Below are 23,170 nucleotides of genomic sequence, written 5' to 3'. Positions count from 1 at the left end.
AAATAGAAACTGCAATATCCCCAAATTAAATACAAAAGAATATATAGGCTAAACAACATTTCTAGTCATTCAAAAACAAATCAAAGGCAGAGTTTTATTTAATGTAGAATTCACTACAATGATTTTAATGCTCAGTCATTTCATATTGTTTGCTACTTAAGAAAAATACTATCAAGAGGATCATAATTAAAGTTTCAGACCAAAACAAAAACTAAAAATACTTTCTATTATTCTTAGGCCAGTAATAGAGGGAGAAATGCTAAATAATCTAAGACAGTGGCTCTTATATGTTTTTGGCCATGGCCAACTGAAGTAAACCAAAACCACACCAATTCCAAGTTTCCAATAAAAGAAATACTTGGAGTTAGTAATGAAGGATAGCTATAGAAGTCAATTGGAACAGGATTAAAATGCATGTATCTGCTTTACAAATAAAGGACAGATGTTTCATATTTGCAGCACAATGCATACAGGTCTCAAATTCCAGGGGCTGAGAAATCTTATAGGCCAAATACCATAAGAAACACTAAATGGCCCACAACAAACTCGCTAAAAACGAAGTTAAAAACAGCAACAATTTATCATTAAAAAGCAAACAGAAGAAAGAACCAGAAACGTTCCCAACTCAAAATCTCATCAATGATGCTCTGATAAGTACTAATCCTTCCTGAAGATTACAGGATTTCCACCAACAGCAGACAGCTTTGCAGTATGGTCAAGTAGTCTGACAATCATACTTACTTGTAAAAAGTTGAGTTCATTACCTAGTAAAGTTAGCAATAAACAACTTTTATGCTATGAATACATTATAGAGACATCAATAAATATAAGAAATTATTATTCATATTTCACTAACAAAACATGAGCATTAACCGTTTAAAATTACAATTAATCTGATCCTGCCATGTCCCAAACCTTCCTCCTTGAGACTTTCAATAAGAGGCCCCAGAGATCTCAGCTTCTAATTTAAGTTAGGATAAAACAAGGCATGTGAAAAACAAGATACCATGCTTCCTGATGATCTTTCAGCCCTATGGTGAAAGGAATTAAATAATATTTAAAGAGATGACAGAATTTTGCTTGAGAAGAAAGCATTATGCTATAATCTTTATTATAATTGAAGTATTATGGTATAGTAATTAAATAGCAACCTTTATTCAACACTGGCTATGTGTAAGGAATTTTTAAAGCACTTTGCAGGTTTAACTCAGTTAATTCTCACAACAACCCTATGATATAGATGCTATTATTATCTCCTTTTTACACATGATGAAACTGAAACTAAGAGAGTACAAATACCATGTGCAAAGTCACACTGCAGCCAGGTAGTGGAACTAGGAATTAACTAAGGTCTATCTGGCCCCAAAGCCACTGTCTCCTAATTCAAAGAACCCTTTCAATGATTAAACATGAAAATATATGAAAGGTCCTCAGCACAGTACCTTTTACATGGCAAACTCTCAATAAACAATAGACATTACTCGGCAATATCAGTGTAGGAAAAAGCTTTCTAACCATCCAGATGTAATAAAAGAAAAAATGATAGATTTGACTAATTTTTTTTTACTTTTATATCGCAAAAACACACTATAAGCAAAGTTACAAGATACATGACAAACTAGAAGAAAGTATTTGCAACATATAAGACACATAAATATTATCCCTAAAAGAACTTTTAAAATTTGAGCAAAAAGATTAAAAAAACATATGAAAAAAATGAACAAAAGACAGGAATAGACAATTCACAAAAAGATATAAAGAAAAAATGTTGAACTATATTCATAATAAGAGAAATGCAAATTAAAGTTATCCTCAGATATCATTTCTCACAAATCAAAGCTTGACCACTCATTCTGTTGGGAAGACTGTAGGGAAACCAGTACATATTCAATGCTAAAGTGAATTCAAAGCAGTACAACTTCTATATAGGAGAATGTCTTTGCCCTTTAAGTCAATAATCCTGATTCTAGGAATCTAACCTGCCTCCAAGAGTACAAAATATATATGCAGATTATTCATTGAAGCATTATTAGTAAATGCAAAATACTGAAAACTATCTAAATGCCCCAAAATTGGAGATTGGTTGAATCAACTATGGTACATACACACAATGGAGTACTGTGCAGTTATGAAAAGAGAATAAGGAAGAGATATGCAAATTTATGTAACTACAGGATATACTGTAATTTCCAGGATATATTGGTAATTGAAAAAGGCAAAATCAGAAAATAGCATATATAGTAGCCTACCTTGTGTGTGAAAAAAGGAAAATAAGAAAACATACTTGTACATACTTATTTTTACAAAAAAAATAGAAGAAGAAAACCCAGAAAAAGATAAACTAGAAACTAAGGAAGTTGATTATCCACAAGAGGTATGGAGAAGGAATAAGAGAGGGAGAGAAACACCTCTGGATTTAACTTCTAAAATAAATTTGGCTTTGGGAAGAATGATAATGTTCTACATATTCCAAATATAAAATAAAATCCATAAGAATGGAAAAACAAAATGATGGGCATTATTATTAACACTTCCCTAGTTCACTGTAACACCCTTTAGTTTTCATATAACCTAAAGAAAAACACTCTTCGTTTCTTCATAGAGGGTCAGGGATCACAAAGCAGCAGAATAATTTTCTAATGTTCACAAAGGAAACTAGCAAAAGAGTTCAGGACATTCTCCCTTGATTTGCAAGTTAGGACTAAATTCACCAGGTGGACGGAGTTTTGCTGTGAACTCAATCTGACAAAAAACAAAAGAGGAGGGAAGGGAAATGCAAAGGAAAAGGGAAATGGAAAGGGAAAGGGACAAAAAAGGTTGGGACCCTCCATCACTGTAGGAGGTACTTCTGTGAGAAGGACCAGCTTCAAAGAGAAGACCATGTGCCTCCAAGCACCTGAGCATCTCATCAACAACTTCAAGTATTCCAAGTATGAGATATTGTAAAACAGGTCAGAGAGATGAGATCATGGAGATGAGATCAGTGCTTACAGAAATTACTCTCAGGTGGCTGACTCCAACATTACTCATTAATATCAAGAGCTAGCACCATTCTTCCACCAGGATCAGCCAGTCCAGGGCGGGGGGCGGGGGGGGTGCTGCCCACATGCACTTTCTAGCCGTGGAGTAAATTTCTTGAGCTGGTTTAGACAGACCAGAGAATCCAAATTTCGGCTCTGCTTCCATGACAAAATAAAGAAGAAAATCAGAACCTAGAGAGAAGAGCTTATTTGACTCTCCTTGTGGAAATCCCCATGAAAGGATTTCCTTGCTTATTTTACCAGCCATGAATTACTGGAGTAACCTCGACTGTCCTCCACATCGTTCCAGCACATGAGGCCTGATTTCCACTCCATAAGTAGAAAACAATATTGTTGGCTCCACTTTATTGTTTTTTTGGTTTTTTGTTTTTATTTATTTCTCTCCCCTTCCCTGCCTGAGTTGTCTGCTCTCTGTGTCCATTCGCTGCTTGTTCTTCAGTGTCCTCCTGTATTCTTGTCAGCGGCACCCAGAATCCATGTCTCTTTTAGTTGCGTCATCTTGTTGTGTCAGCTCTCCCTATGTGCGGCACCACTCCTGGGGAGGCTGCACTTTCTTCGCCCTAGGGGGCCCTCCTTATGGGGTACACTCCTTGTGCATGGGGGCTCCCCTACATGGGGGACACTCCTGCATGGCACGGCACTTCTTATGCGCATCAGCACTGCGCATGGGCCAGCTCATCATATGGGTCAGGAAGCCCTGGGTTTGAACCTTGGACCTCCCATGTGGTAAAGCAGACGCCCTATCCATTGGGCCAAATCCGCTTCCCTGTATTGTTTACTGTTAATACAATTCAACATTACAGTGTAGTCACCAAAGTTGGAAACTTTTCATTAGGAGGAGTAAAAAAGGCAAAAACATGGTTTTCTCTAAAAGCTTATGAGGAAGTAAGAGTATCATCTTTAAGTTGATAGTTTTATGAATAGCCCTTGAGTTGGAAAGCGATCAAAGCTAGAAGACACTTATTCAAATTGAAATAAAAAGAAATTGAGATCCCATGGGCCAGATCAAATTGAACTGTCTTGCTCGCAGTTGTAGATACTCTCTGTTCTTTGGAATGGGTATTGTTCATCATCATCCTTTTGTTAGTTGTTAGTAGCAAAGCTTCAATATGTGTTCTTCAATTGTAACAAATGTACCCCACTAATTAAAGATGCTGTTAATGGGGGAAAGTAGGAAGGGGAGAGGATGGAGTATATAGGAATACAATATATATATTTTTAGGAAGTACCAGAAATTGAACGCAGGACCTTGTACATGGGAAGCAGGCACTCAATCACTGACTTACATTCACTCCCCAATGAGAGTTGTTTTTTTCCTTTTGTTTGTTTTGTTCTTAGGAGGTACTGGGGATTGAACCTGGTATCTTAACTTGTACTTGGGGAACAGGCGCTCAACTATCAAGGTACATCCATTCCCTCCCCTATACTATTAATATTTTTGTAATCTAAAGCTTCTTTAAAAATAAAATGCAAAAACTAAACAAAAAAAAAATCGAGAGACTGTTAGGATAATGATCCCTGAACTGCTATTTATAAAGGGCCAGATAAAATTCATATTTTACTGGATCATGAATTTTCCTTGGAATATTTATGAATGGACAAATTTCAGATTTATCATAGGAAAGCACTGTTCACAGAAATGCACAGAAGAGTAAAGTTCTGCACATAATTTGACTTGTTTTACCTCAAGCATCAAAATCACACATAAATAAGTCAAAAATATAGCTCCTTTTGACTATATCAAACATTTTCCCTAAAAAAACTGATAAAAATATTCTCTGTATTAAAAGAAAAATATCATTATCAATTTCCTCACTTTCCACAACATGAAATGGAAAGTAAGAAATTTACCAAGTTGTTGGTCTTTAAGCTTCATCTCTATTACCTCTAGTCATTCATGTGATGACCAAATGCAACAAGAGAATTCTGAAACCTAGTTTTTCCTGTTTTTATCTCAATAAAGAAAATATAATGTGTTTCCAACTAGACTTGAAAAAATTGAGCCACACGAACTATGAATTAAATATTTAGAGGAAATCAAGTGATTTAAATCTCAAATTAATAAGGTCAAATATGCAGTGCTTATCAAAACCTGTTTTGATTTTATAGTTCTGTTTTTCTTTTTGACAGTGAATGACACTTCATTCAATTATGCAGCTATTGTTTTGAACCAAAAAAAAAAAACAATGGGTTAGGTCACAAGGCTCCTGGACCAAGCATGATTTAAATAAAACAATGCGCCATTCATAAAAGAAACTTAAATATTATAATGACTTCTGCCAAAGCCACTTAATTTCTTTTAAAAATAAAAACAATTACAGTATATTTAAAGGACTTGGCAAATGTGACAGCAAAAGAAAAACAAATTTTCTGAAATGAGACAATGATTTCTTAATGTAAATCATTACACCAAGAAGGTCTGGTCTACTACTTCTGAAATGCAATTTACTTCAGTACATGAACAATGCATTTGGGGGAGCTCTATTGAGCTGATTTTCATCACCCACTTTACCAGTTCAAAGGATAATAAACACATTGAATCTGCTGGTCACATTGCCTCACTGATCAGAACATTCCAACAGAGGGTAGAACTTTTAGCTTTAATAGATAATTACTGCATGGTGGAAGTACATCAGAGATCTTCTAAGCCCACTGCCATATTAAGATGACGAAACGGAGGCCCAAAGCAATATTGACAACAAATTCATTCAACTATTCTGTATTTATTGAGGTGCCTAGAATAAGTCAGGTGAAGTAGGGGCTGGGGGGAGTAAATAAACAAGGTCTCATTTTTAGTGCAAGAGACAGATAAAAGACAAACAAGATCCTTTTAAATAATGTTATGTGTGGTGAAGAGAATAAAACAGAATAATGTAAATGAGAGTTACTGAGTGAGCAGGAAAGGCCACTCTGAGGAAAGGGCATATCAGCTAAGACCTGAATGATGAGAAAGGGCCAGTCACAGAAAGATCTGGCAGAAGAGCATCCCAGGGGAAGGAAGAGCAAGCTTAAAGGCCTGAAGCACTGTGGAGCTGGGAGTGCTCCAGATGCAGACAGAAGTGGAGCCAGAGAGAGCAGCATCAGGTGAGGGTAAAGACGGAAGCTGAGGCCAGTCATGGATGGTCCTGCAGGCCAAGGTCAGGAACCCACTGGAAGATTTCAAGTAAGACAGTGACATGATTTTGATGTTTCAAAAGATCCCTTTAGTGATCAATGGAAAATGTATTGAAAAAGAATGAGCACTGAAGCAGAGAGACTACTTATTAGGAAGTTACTGACATAGTCCATTTGAGCAAGACGGTAGTTTGAATGAAACAATCAGGCAAGGGCTGGACAGAAGTGGAAGAATTTAAGTTACATTTTTGAAGGTAGATTGATAGGATTTACTTGCTGACTTTAGACCATGACTTCCCAGTTAGAAGCAACTAACTCTATAGGTAGACATTTAATGGGCATTTACTATGTGTTGAAAAAAGTTCTAAAATATCTCTTTTAATCCTCAAAGAAATCCTACGATGTACTTTTATTACCCCTTTCTTATAGGCAGCAAAACTCAAGTTTGGGGTGACTAAGGAAACAGGCCCAAAGTAAGAACTGGGTTCAGAGCTCAAGTCTGAATGCTTCTCAAGCTGCTGCTGTAATCACCAGACACCACTCTCTCCCAAAGTGGGACTTACCTACTTTATGGTAGTAGTACTCATCATACCAACAAAATTTGAAATAATATTTCTTATTTAGAGAACAATGCTTTTTCTGCCTTCTGGCTGCTCTGTACTTTGTACCAAACAACAAATGTGAGGAAAGATCCCAAGCAGCAGACCTGGCAACCTTCTAATCAGGACTGCTTTTGATGAAATACCAACAAACACCACAAAAAAGAAAAAAAAAACCCAGAACACAGTACCTAGAATACACACTCAAACTTTTAAGGAGGAGTTATTCTTAAATGGTTCAAATTATAAAAATTATCCTCTCCTTTTTAAAAGCATTAATATTTGATTAGCCAAAATAACAATTCATAAAGCATATATAAATATGGAATTATATGGCATTTTCTGAAATATTTTACTTATTTTATTAAGTGATCCAAAATAATTTACAACAAATTATAAGTACCAATCTTATTCCTATATATGTATAACTTGAAACGAGCCAAACTGAAGCTTTTTTTCTTTATTAGCGATGTGGGTATACAGAACAATCATGCATAAAATACAGTATTCCCATATGTCACCCCTGCATTGGTGTGGAACACTGGTTACAACTGATGATAGTACATTCTTATAATTGTACTATTAACTAAAGTTCATTGTTTAACTTATGGTTCACTGTATAGGGTAGTTCCATGGATTGTTTTAAATTTTTATTTTGTTACCATATATACAATCTAACACTTCACCCTTTTAATCACATTCAGATACATATTCAGTGCTGTTAATTATGTTCACAATGATGTGCAAACATCACCACTCTCCATCACTCCACTCCAAATAGGAACGCTGTATCACTCCAAATAGGAACCCTGTACATTTTAAGCCTTAATTTCCCATTCTCTATCTCCAACCAGGCCCATTGTATCCTATATTCTAGATTCTGATTCCATGAGTTTGCTTATTCTAATTGTTTCAAATCAGTGAGATCATATAATATTTGTCCTTTTGTGTCTGGCTTATTTCACTCAACATATACTCAAGGTTCATTCATGTTGTCACATGTATTAAGACTTCATTCCTTTTTTAAGGCTGAATAATATTCCATTGTTTATTAAGGCTAGGGTTAGTATATACCACATTTTATTTATCCATTCCATCTTTTGGCAATTGTGAATAATGCCACTATGAACATCAGTGTGCAAATATCTTTTCTAGTCCCATCTTTCAATGATTTCAGGTATATACCTAGTAGTGGGATTGACAGTCATATGGTGGTTCTATACTTAGTTTTCTAAGGAACCACCAAATGGTCCTCCACAGCATTTGCACCATTTTTCACTGCCACCAGCAATAAATGAGTGTTCCCATTTCTCCATATTCTCTCCAATGCTTATTATTTTCCAATTTTTTAATAACAGTCATTCTAATGGGTGTGAAACGGTATTTCCTCATGGATTTGCATATTCCTGATGGCTAATGATGTTGAACATCATCTTTGGAGAAATGTCTTTTGCTTATTTTTCACTCGGTTTGTTTGTCTGTTTGTCATTAAGCTGAAGAATTATTTCACACATTTTGGATATTAAACCTTTATCAGATAAGTGGTTCTAAATATTTTCTCCTATTTTGTAGGCTGTCACTTTACTTTCATGACAAAGTCCTTTGGTGCACGAAAGTTTTTAATTTTGATGTAGTACTATTTATCTATTTTTTTCTTTTGTTGCTTGGCTTCAGTATAGTCTAAAAAGCCACTGCCTAACATAAGGTCCTGAAGATACTTCCCTACCTTTTTTTCTAGGATTTTTATAGTTCTGGTTCTTATATTTGGGCCTTTGACCCACTTTTAGTTGATTTTTGTATAAAGTATAAGGTATATGTCTTCCTTTTATTTTTTTCTCAAATGGAGATCTAGTTTTCCCAGAAGAAGAAACTCTTCTTTCATCATTGATTGGACTTGGCACCCTTGTCAAAATTCAACTGACCAGAAATGTGAGGGTTAATTTCTGAGCTCTCAATTTGATTCCACTGGTTTTATGTCTGCCTTGTACCAGTACCATGCTGTTTAGATTACTGTGGCTTTGTAATAAGTTTTAAGATCAGGAAGTGTAAATCCTCCTACTTCATTCTTCTTTTTCAGAAAGACTTTGGCTATTTGGAGCCCCTTACCTTTCCATATAAAATTTGATGATTGGATTTTCCATTTCTGCAAAGAAGTTGTTGGAATTTTTAGTGGGATTGCATATTAAATCTGTAAATTGTTTGGGTTGGATTCATATCTTAATGATATTTTGTGTTCCAATCCATGAACATGGACTGTCCTTCCATTTATTTAAGTCTTCTTTGATTTCTTTTAGCAATGTTTTGTAGTTTTCTGTGTACAGTCCTTTACATCCTTGATTAGATTTATTACTAGACATTTGATTCTTTTAGTTGCTATTGTGAAGGGACTATTTTTTTTTATTTCTTCTTCCAATTGTTTGTTGCTTGTATATATAAACATTACTGATTTTTAGGTGTTGATCTGGTATCCCATCTTTCCCAAATTGAATCTTGAATACAAATTTGAATCTTGTTTTCAAAAGGTACCACAATTAAATTATATGAGATTCCAAATATTTTTACTCAACTCCTTAAATATAACTGCTATGCCAATGTGCAAAATTACATTTATTTTTAGCATGCCATTCACTATACCACTGAGAGCACTCAGTTCTTGAACTTTACTGTGGTATTTGAAAAAGCAGTTCTTGTATTTATACATTATGCATTTAAAATAAGAGTAACCCACAAACATTAAATGGATAACACTGTATGGAAAGTGCCATTTGCTAGATCTTTGAGAATATCCTAAAGGATCTAACCATCTCCCAGGTGTGAGGCCTGGCCCTAATTTGAGGGGGGAATCTATGACCAGCTCTTTCCCCACATCAGAACTCAGGGCACACAAAGCCCTGTAGGAGAAATCATTCACCAATGTACACTGTTTCCAAACCTTTGTTTCCCTTGGTTTGTCTTCTCACACAGTGTGCACGTATCCTGACTTCCAACTCCTTGCCTATCTCTAACAGTCAGCCTTTGTCTGCATCTTCTTAAAGTAGATCTTTGGACACTGACTCATCTATGTGGTTGAAACACTTTATAACTCACTCTGTTCTATCCTAACCTTGGTGTCTCCTTCCATACAGGCCTGCGTTTTTCTCTTTTACCATTTTATCAGAACGCCCATTGAGGTCTCTTTCATATTAGCCATTCCCAAGCAAGTTGGCCCAATTCCTACCTCTTCTATCCTATCCTGTTGCCTCTAACAACCAGGAACATTGCAAACTAGAGTTATCCCTATTATACTGAGAAAGCACCTGGATTCTGGAGCCAGACTACCCAAGATCAAGGATCAATTCTGCCCCATGAGCTGGGTAACCATGGGTAGGTTATTCAACCTCCCTGTGCCTCAGTTTTCCCATCTGTAAAATAGAAATAAAAACCATACAACTACCTCATAAGGATGTTGTGGGAATTAAATTAAATTACTACCACACAGATTGTGGGAATTAGATTAAATTACTACCACACAGATTTTATTTAAGGATAAACAGGTCTCTGCATAATGAGGGAAACTAGAAGAAAGGCTCACATCAAAATAGTGTCTTTACTGAGTTTTCTAATTCTAAGCTGGAAAAGTTATCAAAAAGCCTAATGGCTTGCCTCTACTTTGCATTTAATTCATTCCTCTAAAAAAATAAAATAAGATTTATGAGTTAGAAAGTACTGAACTACTCTTTTCTCAGATTACACTGAACAAGCATTTTCCAGTCATTCTGTAAACCCGTCTAATGCTTATGAGTTTGATGGATAGCGTGTGTCATACAAATCGTGTATACAAATCAACTCGTATGCACAAAAATCTTGCTACAGATCTCCTAACAAAAAGCACAAAGCTGAGACTATAAATTTAGGTGTTTGGCTTTTAAAGCATTTCAGGAAATTATATTTGCCTTATTATTAAAAACTTCTCAGGAAGCAAACTTGGTCCAGTGGATAGGGTGTCTGTCTACCACCTGGGAGGTCCACGGTTCACACCCCGGGCCTCCTTGACCTGTGTGAAGCTGGCCCATGTGCAGTGCTGCTGTGTGCAAGGAGTGCCGTGCCACACAGGGGTGTCCCCGCATAGGGGTGTTCCCCAGATAGGGAAGCCCCACACACAAGGAGTGCATCCTATAAGGAGAGCCACCCAGCATGGAAAAAAGTGCAGTCTGCCAGGTGTGGCACCACACACACAGAGAGCTGACGCAGCAAGATGACGCAACAAAAAGAGACATAGATTCCCATGCCACTGACAACAGCAGAAAATGGACAAAAAGAAGAACAAGCAGCAAATGGGCACAGAACAGACAACGGGGATGGGGGCAGGGACGGGGAGGGGGGCGGGGGCGGAAGGGAAGAGAAATAAATAAAATACATCTTAAAAAAAAAAACTTCTCAACTTTTAATTTTCATAGGTGTGGATGCTAAGAGCATGAACTTTGGGGCCAGATATCAATGCCGAATTCCAGTTCCACCAACTTACTTGCTATATGACCTTGGGAAAATTAGTTAACTTTCTATCCAGTGCCCTCATTTGTAAAAATAGGGATAATATAAATACCACTTGTGAGCACTAAATGACTTGTTAGATGTACAGTGCTTAGAACACTGACTGTCACACAGTAAGTGTTCAATTAAGGCTAACTGCTGTTATTAGTGAGCTGCAGACACAAACATCTGGGTGTCTGTGAAAGGTATCCAACTCCCAAGAAGTCAGGGTAGAGTCGTCATTGGTATGGTATCTTCTGAGGAGTCATACTTTCTCTCCTAACACCTGCTTGACGTTTTAAACGCACCAAGATGCGCCCCCACCACACAAACCATACCCCTACCACACAAACCACATGACATTATTGTCTTCCCCAGAGAACAATGAATTCCTTGGTAGGAAAGGCTTTGACTTCTTTTGTCGACTTAGCAATAGAACTGATCCTGGCACAAAAGGAATAAATAAATGAATACTCATTCCTTTAGAGGTTTAAAGAGTGTTAGGTTTCAGGTCCCTTATTAACTAACACACAAACCTTTCTAGAAACTAACTCCTGAAGCCATTACTAACATCTCAGCAGTGATTAGTGAACCATTAGCTGAAACCAAGGACGGTAACAGCTTCCCATTGCTTTCATTTCTAGCATAGTACAATAGCAACATCTCTTACCATAACAAACCAAAGGCAAAAAACCTATTTTGAAATATAGTCCGGAGTCAACTCTTCCTGGGGAAAAAAATAAAACTTTGTTTTCAAAGAAAAGTGTGTTTCTAAAGTGCTTACCTTGCCTCATAAATGAAAGGGCCTTTTCTTTTATATTATCTGTCAGTTGTTTCTTTTTAGTCAGATAATCCAAAATATAAATATTTGGAGCAAAATTTATCATGTTCTGTTCACCACAGCCATAAGGCATCTGAATCAATGAAGCTAAGCCATTGATGGAAGGACCAAGAATATCTCCTGAAAGCAAAGACATTCAATTCTCAGTAAACACTCAATAACTGTTACCTGCTGGTGACAAAGAGACTTTCATAAAGAGACTGACGCTGAAGAAATGATTATTACCCTGCTGGGAATAGAATGGAAACTTTTGAGAATGTTAGGAAGACTGGTCAAATAAATGATAACACAATGGCACTGAACTTGTAGATTATATGATAAACTAGGAGACTTTAACTCAGTTAAAAATATGCATACACTACACAAAAATAAGTTTTTAAAATGTTTTCAATAAAAACATAAAGAACTGACATTAAACGAACATCAGTCTTATACAGGAAAAATTGTTTCGTTAATATTCTTCACAATAAAGAGAACTTTATTCCAATTCCTTACTAATACACTATACATACTTGAGAAGTTATTTTTTTAAGTGCAGGGATTATATGATAGCATTTTAAAATGTGCTATATTTAGCAACAACAATGTATAACTAACAAGTCTAAGTACTTCCATGAATCTCAAGATCAAAAAGAATATGGAATATTCTTCAAAGTTGGTAATCTAAAATTAAACAAAACACATGCTTAAAAAGTTCTTCATACTATAATCTAACCTCATGACTCAGAGTAATAAGTAAAAGTACAGAAATATAAAAGCTGAGTTCTAATTCTGAACCCAATGTTTTTGAGCTGTGTGGATAAGAGATGTTTCTATGTATTTTATATTGGAAACTTACACCATCCCAAGTCCAAATACCTAATGAAAATCTGATCCTAAAATATAATAAATCAAAAAAAGAGAAACAGTCCTTCATAGGAGTAGGCTGTAAGGATATTAGTATACATAATGTCTTAAACTTTAGACGTTAACATAGAGAATGAATAGAGTTTATAATATCACCATTGCAGCTTATATGTTTAATATTTAAAGTGAACATAAATATACACTCTCAAAAAATTCTAAAAAGTAAAGTAATATCCATATATTTTGAGTTACAAAAAAAATTTTTTTGATCAGTGTTGTGTAAAAATAAAACTTGAAAAATAATTCCTATATATCAAGCTTAAAATCAAACCTCAGAGTATTTCAGTGACCATAGACTGACTCATTCCAATGTAAGGAATGGTAGTACACATTTAAAATTCAAGCTTTCTGCTAAAAACTGTAACATGAGAGAATATAAAATAGTAAAACCTCATGTGAAACATGAATATGGGTGATATTGCATATATAAGACTGTTTTTACAAAATATAAATACAAATGTACTAGAGAGAAGGAAAAAGAATAGCAACTATGTATGCCAGGTGAGGCTTAGAGAGATGGAGAGGTAATGAACTTTGTTTGCTTTTTGTTTATTATTATTATTGGAATAATGAAAGTCCTCTAAGAATGATTAAAGTGATAAATGCACAAACATGTGATTACACCAAATACCACTGACTGTACACTTTGGATGGATTTATTCTTTATGAATACATATCAATAAAATTGAAAGAAAATGCTTAAGAAAAATATGAATGTACAAAACAAATTAGAGAGGCAGAAATGAAATAGCAGCTACGTATGGCAGTGGAAGCTTACAGAGCCTGAGAGATAAATATTAAGGGATACACTTTCCCCCAGCATGGGACATGATTCCCAGGGATGAGACTCCCTGGCATCAAGCAGTTACTACTAAGCCCTGGCTGATGATGCAACTGCAAAAAGACCTTGAATAAAAGGGGGAAAAGGTAAAGATAAAAGAGTTTATAGGGCTAAGAGATTTCAAAGTGAATCAGGAGGTCATCAGAGAGGTAATGCTTATGTATGTCTCAGCAGGATCTCATGGACAAAGTAGATACCACCCCAAATAATGGGGCTCCTAAGGGTCTGGAGATACCCAGGTCCTACGGTCATGGCAGATAGCTCCAGAATTTGGTGCCTTGCCAGTGGGCTCTACTTTGGAGTTTGTGCTCCTAAGCGTGACAGAGTTGGACTCAGATGTGATTTCTCTACATATTCCTCTTCTATCCCTTTCATTTGAACCTCTAGTTGGTGCTGGAGTTGGTAGGTGTACGTCCAAGGGACCTGAATCTCTGGGCTGTCCATGTGCTAGCTGGGCCCTAAGCCTCAGTGGTGTTGCAACATCTACTTTCTAGTTCATTGGACTCACCCAGGACAACTAACAAGGAAGTGAGGCTAGACAACCACCACACCAACGAAATAAGAGAGTCTACAACTGCAAGCAGGAAAATCCCATCCACCAGCCATATGGGATCAAAGCCCCCTCTCAATTAGAGGGGGAGTAGGCATCCCTGTCCCAGAATCCTCAGTATTGAGGAATAAAATATGGACTAGAGTGGACTTACTGGTATTCTACTATGGACTTGTGATTTTAGCAATGGAAGAAAATGTATCATTGATATTGAGACAGTGTCCACTGGAGGTGCTAAAGGCAGGGAGAGGGAAAAAGAGGGGTAATATGGCGGCATTTTCAGGGCTTGGAATTGTCTTGAATAACATCGCAATGACAGATACAGGCCATTATATATCTTGCATAACCTACAGAACTGAGTGGGAGACACTATAAACTAAAATGTAAACTATAATCCATGCTTAGTGGCAATGCTCCAAAATGTGTTCATCAATTACAATGAATGTACCACACAAGAAGTTGTTAATGTGGGGAAAAGTGTGAGGTGTGGGGAGTGCGGCATATGGGAATCCCTTACATTTTTTTATGTAATGTAAGTATCTTTTAAAAATAAAAAATATATTAAAAAATATGAAGGGGTACAGCCTTTTGTTTTATTATTTATTATGAAATATTACTATTAATATTGGAATGATAAAAATAATCTAATGATGATTGAATTGATGAATGTATATACCAAATGCCATTGATTGTACACTTTGGGTAGACTGCATGTTTTATTAATATATATCAATAAAATTTTTTTTAATTCAAGTTTTCTTCTCTTTGGGTGTGTATGTATATGCACACATGCATATGTGTATATATGTATGTACTGTACCTCCCAGATGCCAACATTGCAGGAGATCCTTAGGCAGAATTTAGTCTCCTAAATAGAGAAGTTATTTAATTCATTTTAAGAATTATGTCCAGTGCTCCAAATAAAGTCTTCTGCATAGGAATTCAGGTTGTTTAGGGTTATAATAAAAAAAGAGTTATACCTGAAGGTGAGATTTAAAAGAATCCATGAACAAGTTCCTTAGAACTTGACACTTTGAGGAACTAATAAGTTATTTAGATGTCATTAATAAAACATTTCCTTCAATTATTTTTAAAGCACAGCTAGATAAACATTTTTGTGGAAGCTATGTTTAATAGTTAATCCAAAAGTTCTTTTAAGTTACTGGAAGGTGATAGGAAAGGGTGACCAAAGTCAGCCTTTCTACTGAAGTTTACCTGTATCCAGCAAAGAGAATTGTTTTAGGCAGTAGTTCTCCACATTTGGTGGTTGTAAGAATCACTCATGGAACTTTTTCAAATAGATATATCCTAGTCATACCCCCTCCCAAGAGATTTTTATTTAGTAGGCTTAGAGTGGAACACAGATATTTGTATTTTTATAAAGCTTCATTAAAAATTCAGATACTTACCATTGGTCCAGAGCCACAGAAATCAAAAGCTCTATTCTTAGAAATAACCCCTCCATTACTCCACATTATCATCAGGGTCTTGCTAGTCAAAATGTGGTCCCCAAACCAGAAGCATCAGCATCATCTGGGTGCCTATTAGACACGTGGAATCCCAGGTCCCTCTTTAGACCTAATGAACTTAATCTGCTTTTTAACAAGGTCCCCAAGTCTTTCCTGTGCACACTGAAGACTGAAAGGAACTGGTCTAGGAAAATAGGTTTCCCATTACCATCAGCAGATTGTACAAATTTAAAACTTTTTCAACTTCTTCTCTTTAGTACTAAATAAGAAAATACATCTATAAAAGATGAAAATATATATTACCTAAACAAATAAACCATTAGGTGGTGATATGCTCTATTCTTACCAATTGCAGTGATGTGAACTCTTTCACTACCACTCACTGTATCAGGAGGAAATGAGAAATTCAAAGTTTTCAGGGTAGTTTGTTTCTTGTTGTCAGTCAAGTCCAAAAAGACAGATTGTGAATATGATTTTTCTATCCCTTCAGCCTATCAAGAAAAGGAACACAATTAGTGTGGTCTCAACTAACTTATTTACAGGGAACTGCATGCAGATATTAAGACAAACATCTGGCTTGTTGTATCTGCAGCTTGTATGTGGTGAGATACGTCCCTACCATTTTTCACTCTTACTTCAAATCTGTTAGTAATGTTTATTTTCTAGTTAAATTAGACTAAACATTTCATGGAATGGCAATGAAAATAACAAGGTGATGAAAAAATACTATGAGAGAGGCTCTATTGTTATCCAAACAGAGGAATTAAATACATCATCCAAAGCCACACTTGGCAGAGCTGAGAGATGAACCCAGGGCTATTCCACCCCAGAAACTAAGCACTTGTCCACTATGCTGAGCTGCCTTTTTGTGTATAATGTCTTCTCTGGAAAAACCTACAAAATCTCTTTTATCTGCACTGAGGAATTCCAAGTCTGTGTATCAGCTTAACTATGATTTAATAGGATCCAATGTAACACAGTTTGTAGATGTAATTAACTGTAAATTTTTTTCTTAATAGTCATACTCCCTGATTCAATTTAAAAGAGAAATTGACAATTATTTCTAAAACATATATGTGAGATACTTCTACACAGATGAGAAAACAATTATGCACTATTAGAAGGCTGGAGGAGACAACCTACTCTTGCCACAAATTTAACCAAGAGAAAAACCATCTTTTGTTTCATTTTCAAGTATGTATTTTCCTTTATTTAAGACATCTAACATTTACCTTAACTAAAATCCTCTGGGTGATGGCATCAGAAGCAGTGGGTGAAATAGCTGTGACTGTGATAGGAATTTCTCCCAGACGCGTTGGCTTGATAGGGAAAAGAACAGTTGCCCCATCTTCACTGGGAACTAGTGTGGTCTGCTGATGTCCTGTGGCATTTATTTCATTTGAAGCCATCAGAATATCAAAATCATTACTTTTCCCAATGATTACATTAACCTGGAAGAAAAAAATTAACACCTGGTTTGATAATAAATGCTCTCTGGTAAGTGTTGTTTTATCACCACTATAAGTACTGTTAAATTTGTGAGGCCCAAGACTAGAGAAAGATGAGACAAAGTTTCAGCCAAGGGGAACATCAAAGGGTATCAGGAAAAACTTCATTTTTTTATATATGCTTTCCCCTCTACCTCAATACATTTGGGAAAAGGTACTCTTGAGCTCCATTTCTAGTCCTTCCACTAATAACTCTCATTATCCTAAGCCACAGAGTGGTAAGAATGAGTACGGAAAGGTTATTTCATAATTTGATACTGCTACCAGCCTGATTTAACTGTGTCATCCTGTGACACTGGTCTCATTAGAAAACTTTAGACAAATAGGACAAAATGTTACTACGTTCTTTGGGAATCTCTGCTAAAATTATGCCAAATGTGACTCAGACAGTAGTCCTGAACCAATCTTGGTTGTGAAATTTTATGAATTATGCTTAAGTAGTCAAGAAGAGCATTTCTCTAGGCTTTATATTGTACTAACTATTTCCCATCTATTTTCTCATTTGTCTCTCAAATATTTTTGTAGATATAATAATTATGATTCCCACTTAACAGATGAGAAAACTAAGATTAAGTTATTTGCTAGTGAGTAGTAGAGCTGGATACTGAATCTAGGGCTTCTTCTGATTGCAGATTCTTTCTTTGGACACCATACTACATTGACTAGATTAAAAAATAAAAACAAAAATTAAAAAACAAGTTACTTTATGGGTGGTGGGGACAGTGGGAGTAAATGTTTAATAGGTATGGAGCTTCTATTTGGGGTAATGGAAAAGTTTGGGTAATGGGTGGTAGTGAAGGTAACACAACATTGTGAATGTAATTAACACCACTGAATTGTTTACTTGAAAGTGGATAAAACAGGAAACTTAAGGTTGTGTGTACATTCCCAGAATAAAAACATTAAAAAACCACAGAAACGTACAACTCGGTGTACCCCAAGTAAACTATCAACTATAGTCAATACTATAATTATAATAATATTGCTTCATTAATTTTAATAAAAGTACCACAGTAATGTAAAATGTTAATAATAGAGAAAACTTTGTGTGGTGTGGTGGTAGGTGGGGGTACTATATGGAAATTCTGTACATTCTGCATGATTTTTCTGTAAAACTACAACTGCTCTAATTTTAAAAATAATAAAACAAAAAATAAAAAACATATTTACAGGTAGGGGTGGGGAATGGGGAGTTAATGATTAATTGGTACAGAGTTTCAGTTTGAGGTGATTAAAAATTTTTGGCAATGGATAGTGGTAATGGAGGTAAAACATTGTAAATGTAATTAGCAGGAATGAATTGTATATCTGAAAGTAGAGAAAATGAGAAATTTCAGGTTGTATATTATGTTATCAGAATAAAATTTAAAAGATAAAACCACACAGAACTGAACAAAGAATAAACCTTAATGTAAGCTATGGACTATAGTTAATAGTATAATTATAATATTGTTTCAATTGTAACAAAATTGCCAAAAAAATTTACTTTATAGCTATGGTGCTTAAAGTGATTATAACAGTTTCATATAGTTCATTGGATTATATATCCCTACTGACTCTAGGGAGGAAATACTATGATGGACACAACACAGACAATGGCTTTATCCTTGCCTTCCAGGGAACTAACTAGCTAAGGTGACAAAAGGCACATGACTCAAACCAACAAATCCCTGAAAATATAACACACAGAATAAACATGGGGACTACAAACTTAACAGATTCCTTCTAAAAAGTCATCATAGTTTTGAGCCAGGTCTTGAAAGGAGTAATTATTGCCAACTGCAGTGGGCCCAAATGACAGTGAGAAACCGGCAATGTGGGGAAGAGCATGAGGAAATGCACAAAAAGGCAGGCACATGCGTGAAGTGGAGAATCTGTGCTGAAAACTAAGGAGAACGCTTAGACGTGTTAATAACATTCTTAAAACATTAAGAAACAGAAATAATCACTGCCAGAGTTTCTTTTCAGTCTTCCAGAAATGCATAAAATGCCTAGATGCCCAGATACCCAATCATTACACACACCAATCCCTAATGAGAACAAGTTTCCTCCATTTTCTCCAGAAATGTAAATGATTAACAAAAGCTTAACGTATTACCTCAGTGGCAAATTTCAAATAATTGAGTATGGTTACTTCCAAAGCAAATTCTTCACCTCTGATAATAGAGTAGGGAAGATTCAAAAAAATGAAAAATGGTTGAAAGGCTCGAAGCTGGAAAGAAAATAATGAATACATATTTTTATTCAAGTCAAAATGCTTCCTATTTTATGCATTTAAAAGCAATCTTCACAAAACCCATGAAGTTTATAACTTAACCTAGAAATGTCTACTTGCCTATCAAAAGAAAACAAATAACAACTTATCCCAAATGAATGATGGCAAATTGCTTTAATTTATGTTATTTAACAATAATCACTATATTTTATTGAATGCCCGCTATGAACCAGACACTTTATATAAATTATCTCATTTAATCATGGCATCTCTATGAGGCAAGTTGTTATGTTCCTAATTTATAGAGGAGAAAACCAAAGCTCAGGGGTCTCTGTAATTGGTACAAGATCACATTGTTCGTAAGTGGAAGAGCCAGAACTGGCACTTGCCAAAGCGAGTGCCCCTTCTCCTATGCTATACTGACTCTACCATTCTGCTTTTAGATGCCACTGGATAAGTGAAACAGCTGCTGATTCAGATTCAAGTGTGGGAAATCTAAATTGGCTGACCCATTGGTGTTCTAACTACCTTCTACGCATACACATACACACAAAATTCTCTCCTTTGTGACCCAATGCCGATTTTGTCCGCCAAGTGTTTTCAGGGGAGGCTGACCCCTCCCTTGCCTCCAAGGATAAATCTTGATTCGTTTAGGCCAATGGTTCTTATTGCCAGCAGTAATTCCCTGAAAAGGTCCATTTGGACATTTTATGGCTGTGTCAGGCTGTCTCAATGATTGGAAAGTGCTACTGGAGTTTAGTGGGCAAAGGTGTGCCCCGCTCAGGACAGTCCCAGGCAATGAAGAATTGTCTCATGTTCCTCATGACTCTCAAATGCTCCTTCAGACATTCATGTAGATACAGCACCTGTTTGTAATTACTTGAGCCTAAAACTTAATTCCAACTTATATATAAATCCAAAGTATTTTTGCACAATTTTAACATACACTGTTTTTTCATGAATTCAACTATTTTATAAATCGAGAGAAAGTTTTCCTTATTTTGTTTGTAACTTTACAAAAGTTGTTCATTTCAGAAATGTACTTCACTACAGGCAATGCCAATCGAGGTTTTTGAGTAGATGAAACAATTCATGTATATCAAACTGCGTTTGTAGCTTTTACATGCAGGGTAATTCTATGCCTGAGATAAACATGTAAGTATGTCACTAAGTCTTCTAAGTAGAGCTATGCCTAGTCACTTACACAATGAAATACATATTATGTTGTAATACATTACTTTCCTTTTACTTCTCCTTAGCATCTAATTTAGGGCATCGTATTGGGTTTGTGTTTTTTTGGAAACTGTATATTTAGGTAGGTTATAATATCTATGAATTTCAGTTCAGGATGGTAAAGGAACAACATAAAATATCTGTTATGAAAAAGGGGTTTTATCCATGGAGAAGATGCAAGCTCATAGAAACAGTTATTGGAGTACAGTTTGTCAAGAGTTGGGAAGCAGGAAGAAGAAGAGTTAATGTATAATGGGGGTAGGGTTTCTGTTTGGGAAGGTTTTTTTAATTTTTTTTTAAATAGTGAAGTTGTGAACTTACAAAGCATAATATGTATAATTTGAGATGGGAAAGTTTTAATAACGGAAGGTGGTATGGGTACTGCAATATTGTGAACGTGATTAATCCCACTGAATAGTACGTTTGGGAGTCATTGAGATGGGACACTTTATACTGAGTAGATGTCCCCACGATTAAAAAAAAAAAGAAAGAAAAGAAAAGAAATAGCAACTAAAGAGACAATTAAATATAATATATGATCCTGGATGGAATCTAACAAGGGAGAAGAAAAGGCTTAAAGGGACATCATTGAGAAATATGAAAAAATTGGACTGTATAAAGACTGTAAGCTTTATGTTACTGCGAACTTGCTTGAACTTGATAACTCCACTTAAAGTGGTTAAATGAGTAAATATCCTTGTTCTTAGGAATTATATATGGCATTATTAAGTGTTCAAGGAATATGACATGTACAACCTACACTCAAGTGTTCAAATGAAAGAAATAAGGGAGGGAGGGAGGGAAGAAGAAAGGAGGCAAATGTGGTAAAAAGTTAAATTTGGTAGATCTGGGTATCTGGGGTTGTAGGGGTTTGCTGGAGTTCTCTGTATGGAGTTTATATTATTTTTGTAACTGCCCTAAAGTTTGAACTTATTTCAAAATTAAAAGTTTAAAAAAGGGTAGAGGGGAGCCTTGAAGTCTGACAGAGGTATGAACTACTGGTCTAAGACCAGTCATCTATCATTATATTCCTCTTGCCAGTGACTGGTTTAGGAAGAAACACGTGGAGCAATTTGACCAAAGAGAGGAGGAAGAATGTCTGCTTGGAGACATTTCAAGAAATTCTGTCCATCCTTGAAAGATGAGCATGCAGAAAGCACTCTCTCTCTCTATTATGGCCTTTGGAAGTAGTTTGATCAGGTCAGTAATAAACTTTTCTATTCAAATCTTAATATGGACTTGGTTTAATACAGCTCACATTTTAAACTATATAGAGGATGAAAAACAAAAAAGCAAAGCCAAGGAATCTCTAAACTATGATCAACATCATAAATAATCATTTATTAAAAATCTATTGAAGCGACAACACTTTATTGGATTCAAGGCACCACAACATTTAAAAGCAGCCCTTTAAAATGCTACCTCCACTGGAGTAGTTGTTAGTCCAAGACCTAAGTCTTCAGAGATCACAAAAGCAGTAGCCATCCAAGAAGTAATAGAATCAGGTACAGTAACTTCAAAATCTTGGTAAATCCTAGAACTAAAGTCAAGACAAATATAAAAATCACAAAACCAAGAACTGGTTCTGATACATTTCAAAATAAATCGACACAACTTAAAACTATTTAAATTATTTTTAGAAGAATTTTTCCCAAACTGTTTACGTAGATAAATTTAAAACCATTAAAAGTATTTAAACATATAACAGTAAATCCCAAGTTCTCAAAAACTAGGTCATAATACTGGATAATGGCCCATATCCCAATGAAATCTTTCTACAATATGTTTATCTCTTGAGAACGAACATTGTTTTCATAAATTTTCTTTAGAGAATAAATACCTATTTCAAACTTAACTCTAATGTTTTCTTTCAATTTTCAGAAGTGTTTTCTCTGTACTCCTATCAATGCTATTTACTGTTTTCTTGGGGCTTGATTTGTATCTTATTTCAAGTTTCCTGAAACGGCTGACTATATAAAATACTGTGTAATTTCATGATTTACCTATTCAATTGCTAGGCCAGGAAGTGCAGGGTGTCAGCTAGGCTGAAGCTCTTCCATCGCTCACACTACCAGCCATGCTTGAGGCTCATGGGGATATTTTATGGGGAGGGAGGTCGGTTAGCAGCACCGTCACAAGGACACAGGAGGTAATCGTGAGTGCTTCCTACTCCAAGGCCAGGAATGTACTACCAGAAATTTTCTCATCCAGGACCGCAAGACTTCAAGGCAAGTAAAAATCACCCTTTATTAGGTAAAGGCCAGAGCTTATCTTCTTGATAATTCCCTCACCACCACAATTGGCAAGTGGCTTTATTAAATACTATATTACAATGTAATAAAAG

At 35.6% G+C, this 23,170-nt stretch overlaps 1 protein-coding gene across 1 annotated transcript in view; it reads right to left on the bottom strand.

Annotated features, from left to right (window-relative positions):
- Positions 1-23,170, bottom strand: part of CD109 (CD109 molecule) — a 161,786-nt gene that overhangs the window by 30,489 nt on the left and 108,127 nt on the right. Inside the window, exons 19-23 of the mRNA XM_004475970.5 lie at positions 22,249-22,366; positions 19,477-19,590; positions 17,103-17,321; positions 16,217-16,361; positions 12,048-12,224 (exon numbers count right to left, since the gene is read on the bottom strand). Coding sequence (XP_004476027.2) covers positions 12,048-12,224; positions 16,217-16,361; positions 17,103-17,321; positions 19,477-19,590; positions 22,249-22,366 — 773 coding nt within the window. The remainder of the gene's footprint in view (positions 1-12,047; positions 12,225-16,216; positions 16,362-17,102; positions 17,322-19,476; positions 19,591-22,248; positions 22,367-23,170) is intronic.

The sequence above is a fragment of the Dasypus novemcinctus genome, chromosome 11, assembly GCF_030445035.2.
Source record: "Dasypus novemcinctus isolate mDasNov1 chromosome 11, mDasNov1.1.hap2, whole genome shotgun sequence".
Taxonomy (NCBI): domain Eukaryota; kingdom Metazoa; phylum Chordata; class Mammalia; order Cingulata; family Dasypodidae; genus Dasypus; species Dasypus novemcinctus.
The sequence above is the reverse complement of the archived record's forward strand: the minus strand, read 5'-3'. Positions and strand labels throughout refer to the sequence as shown.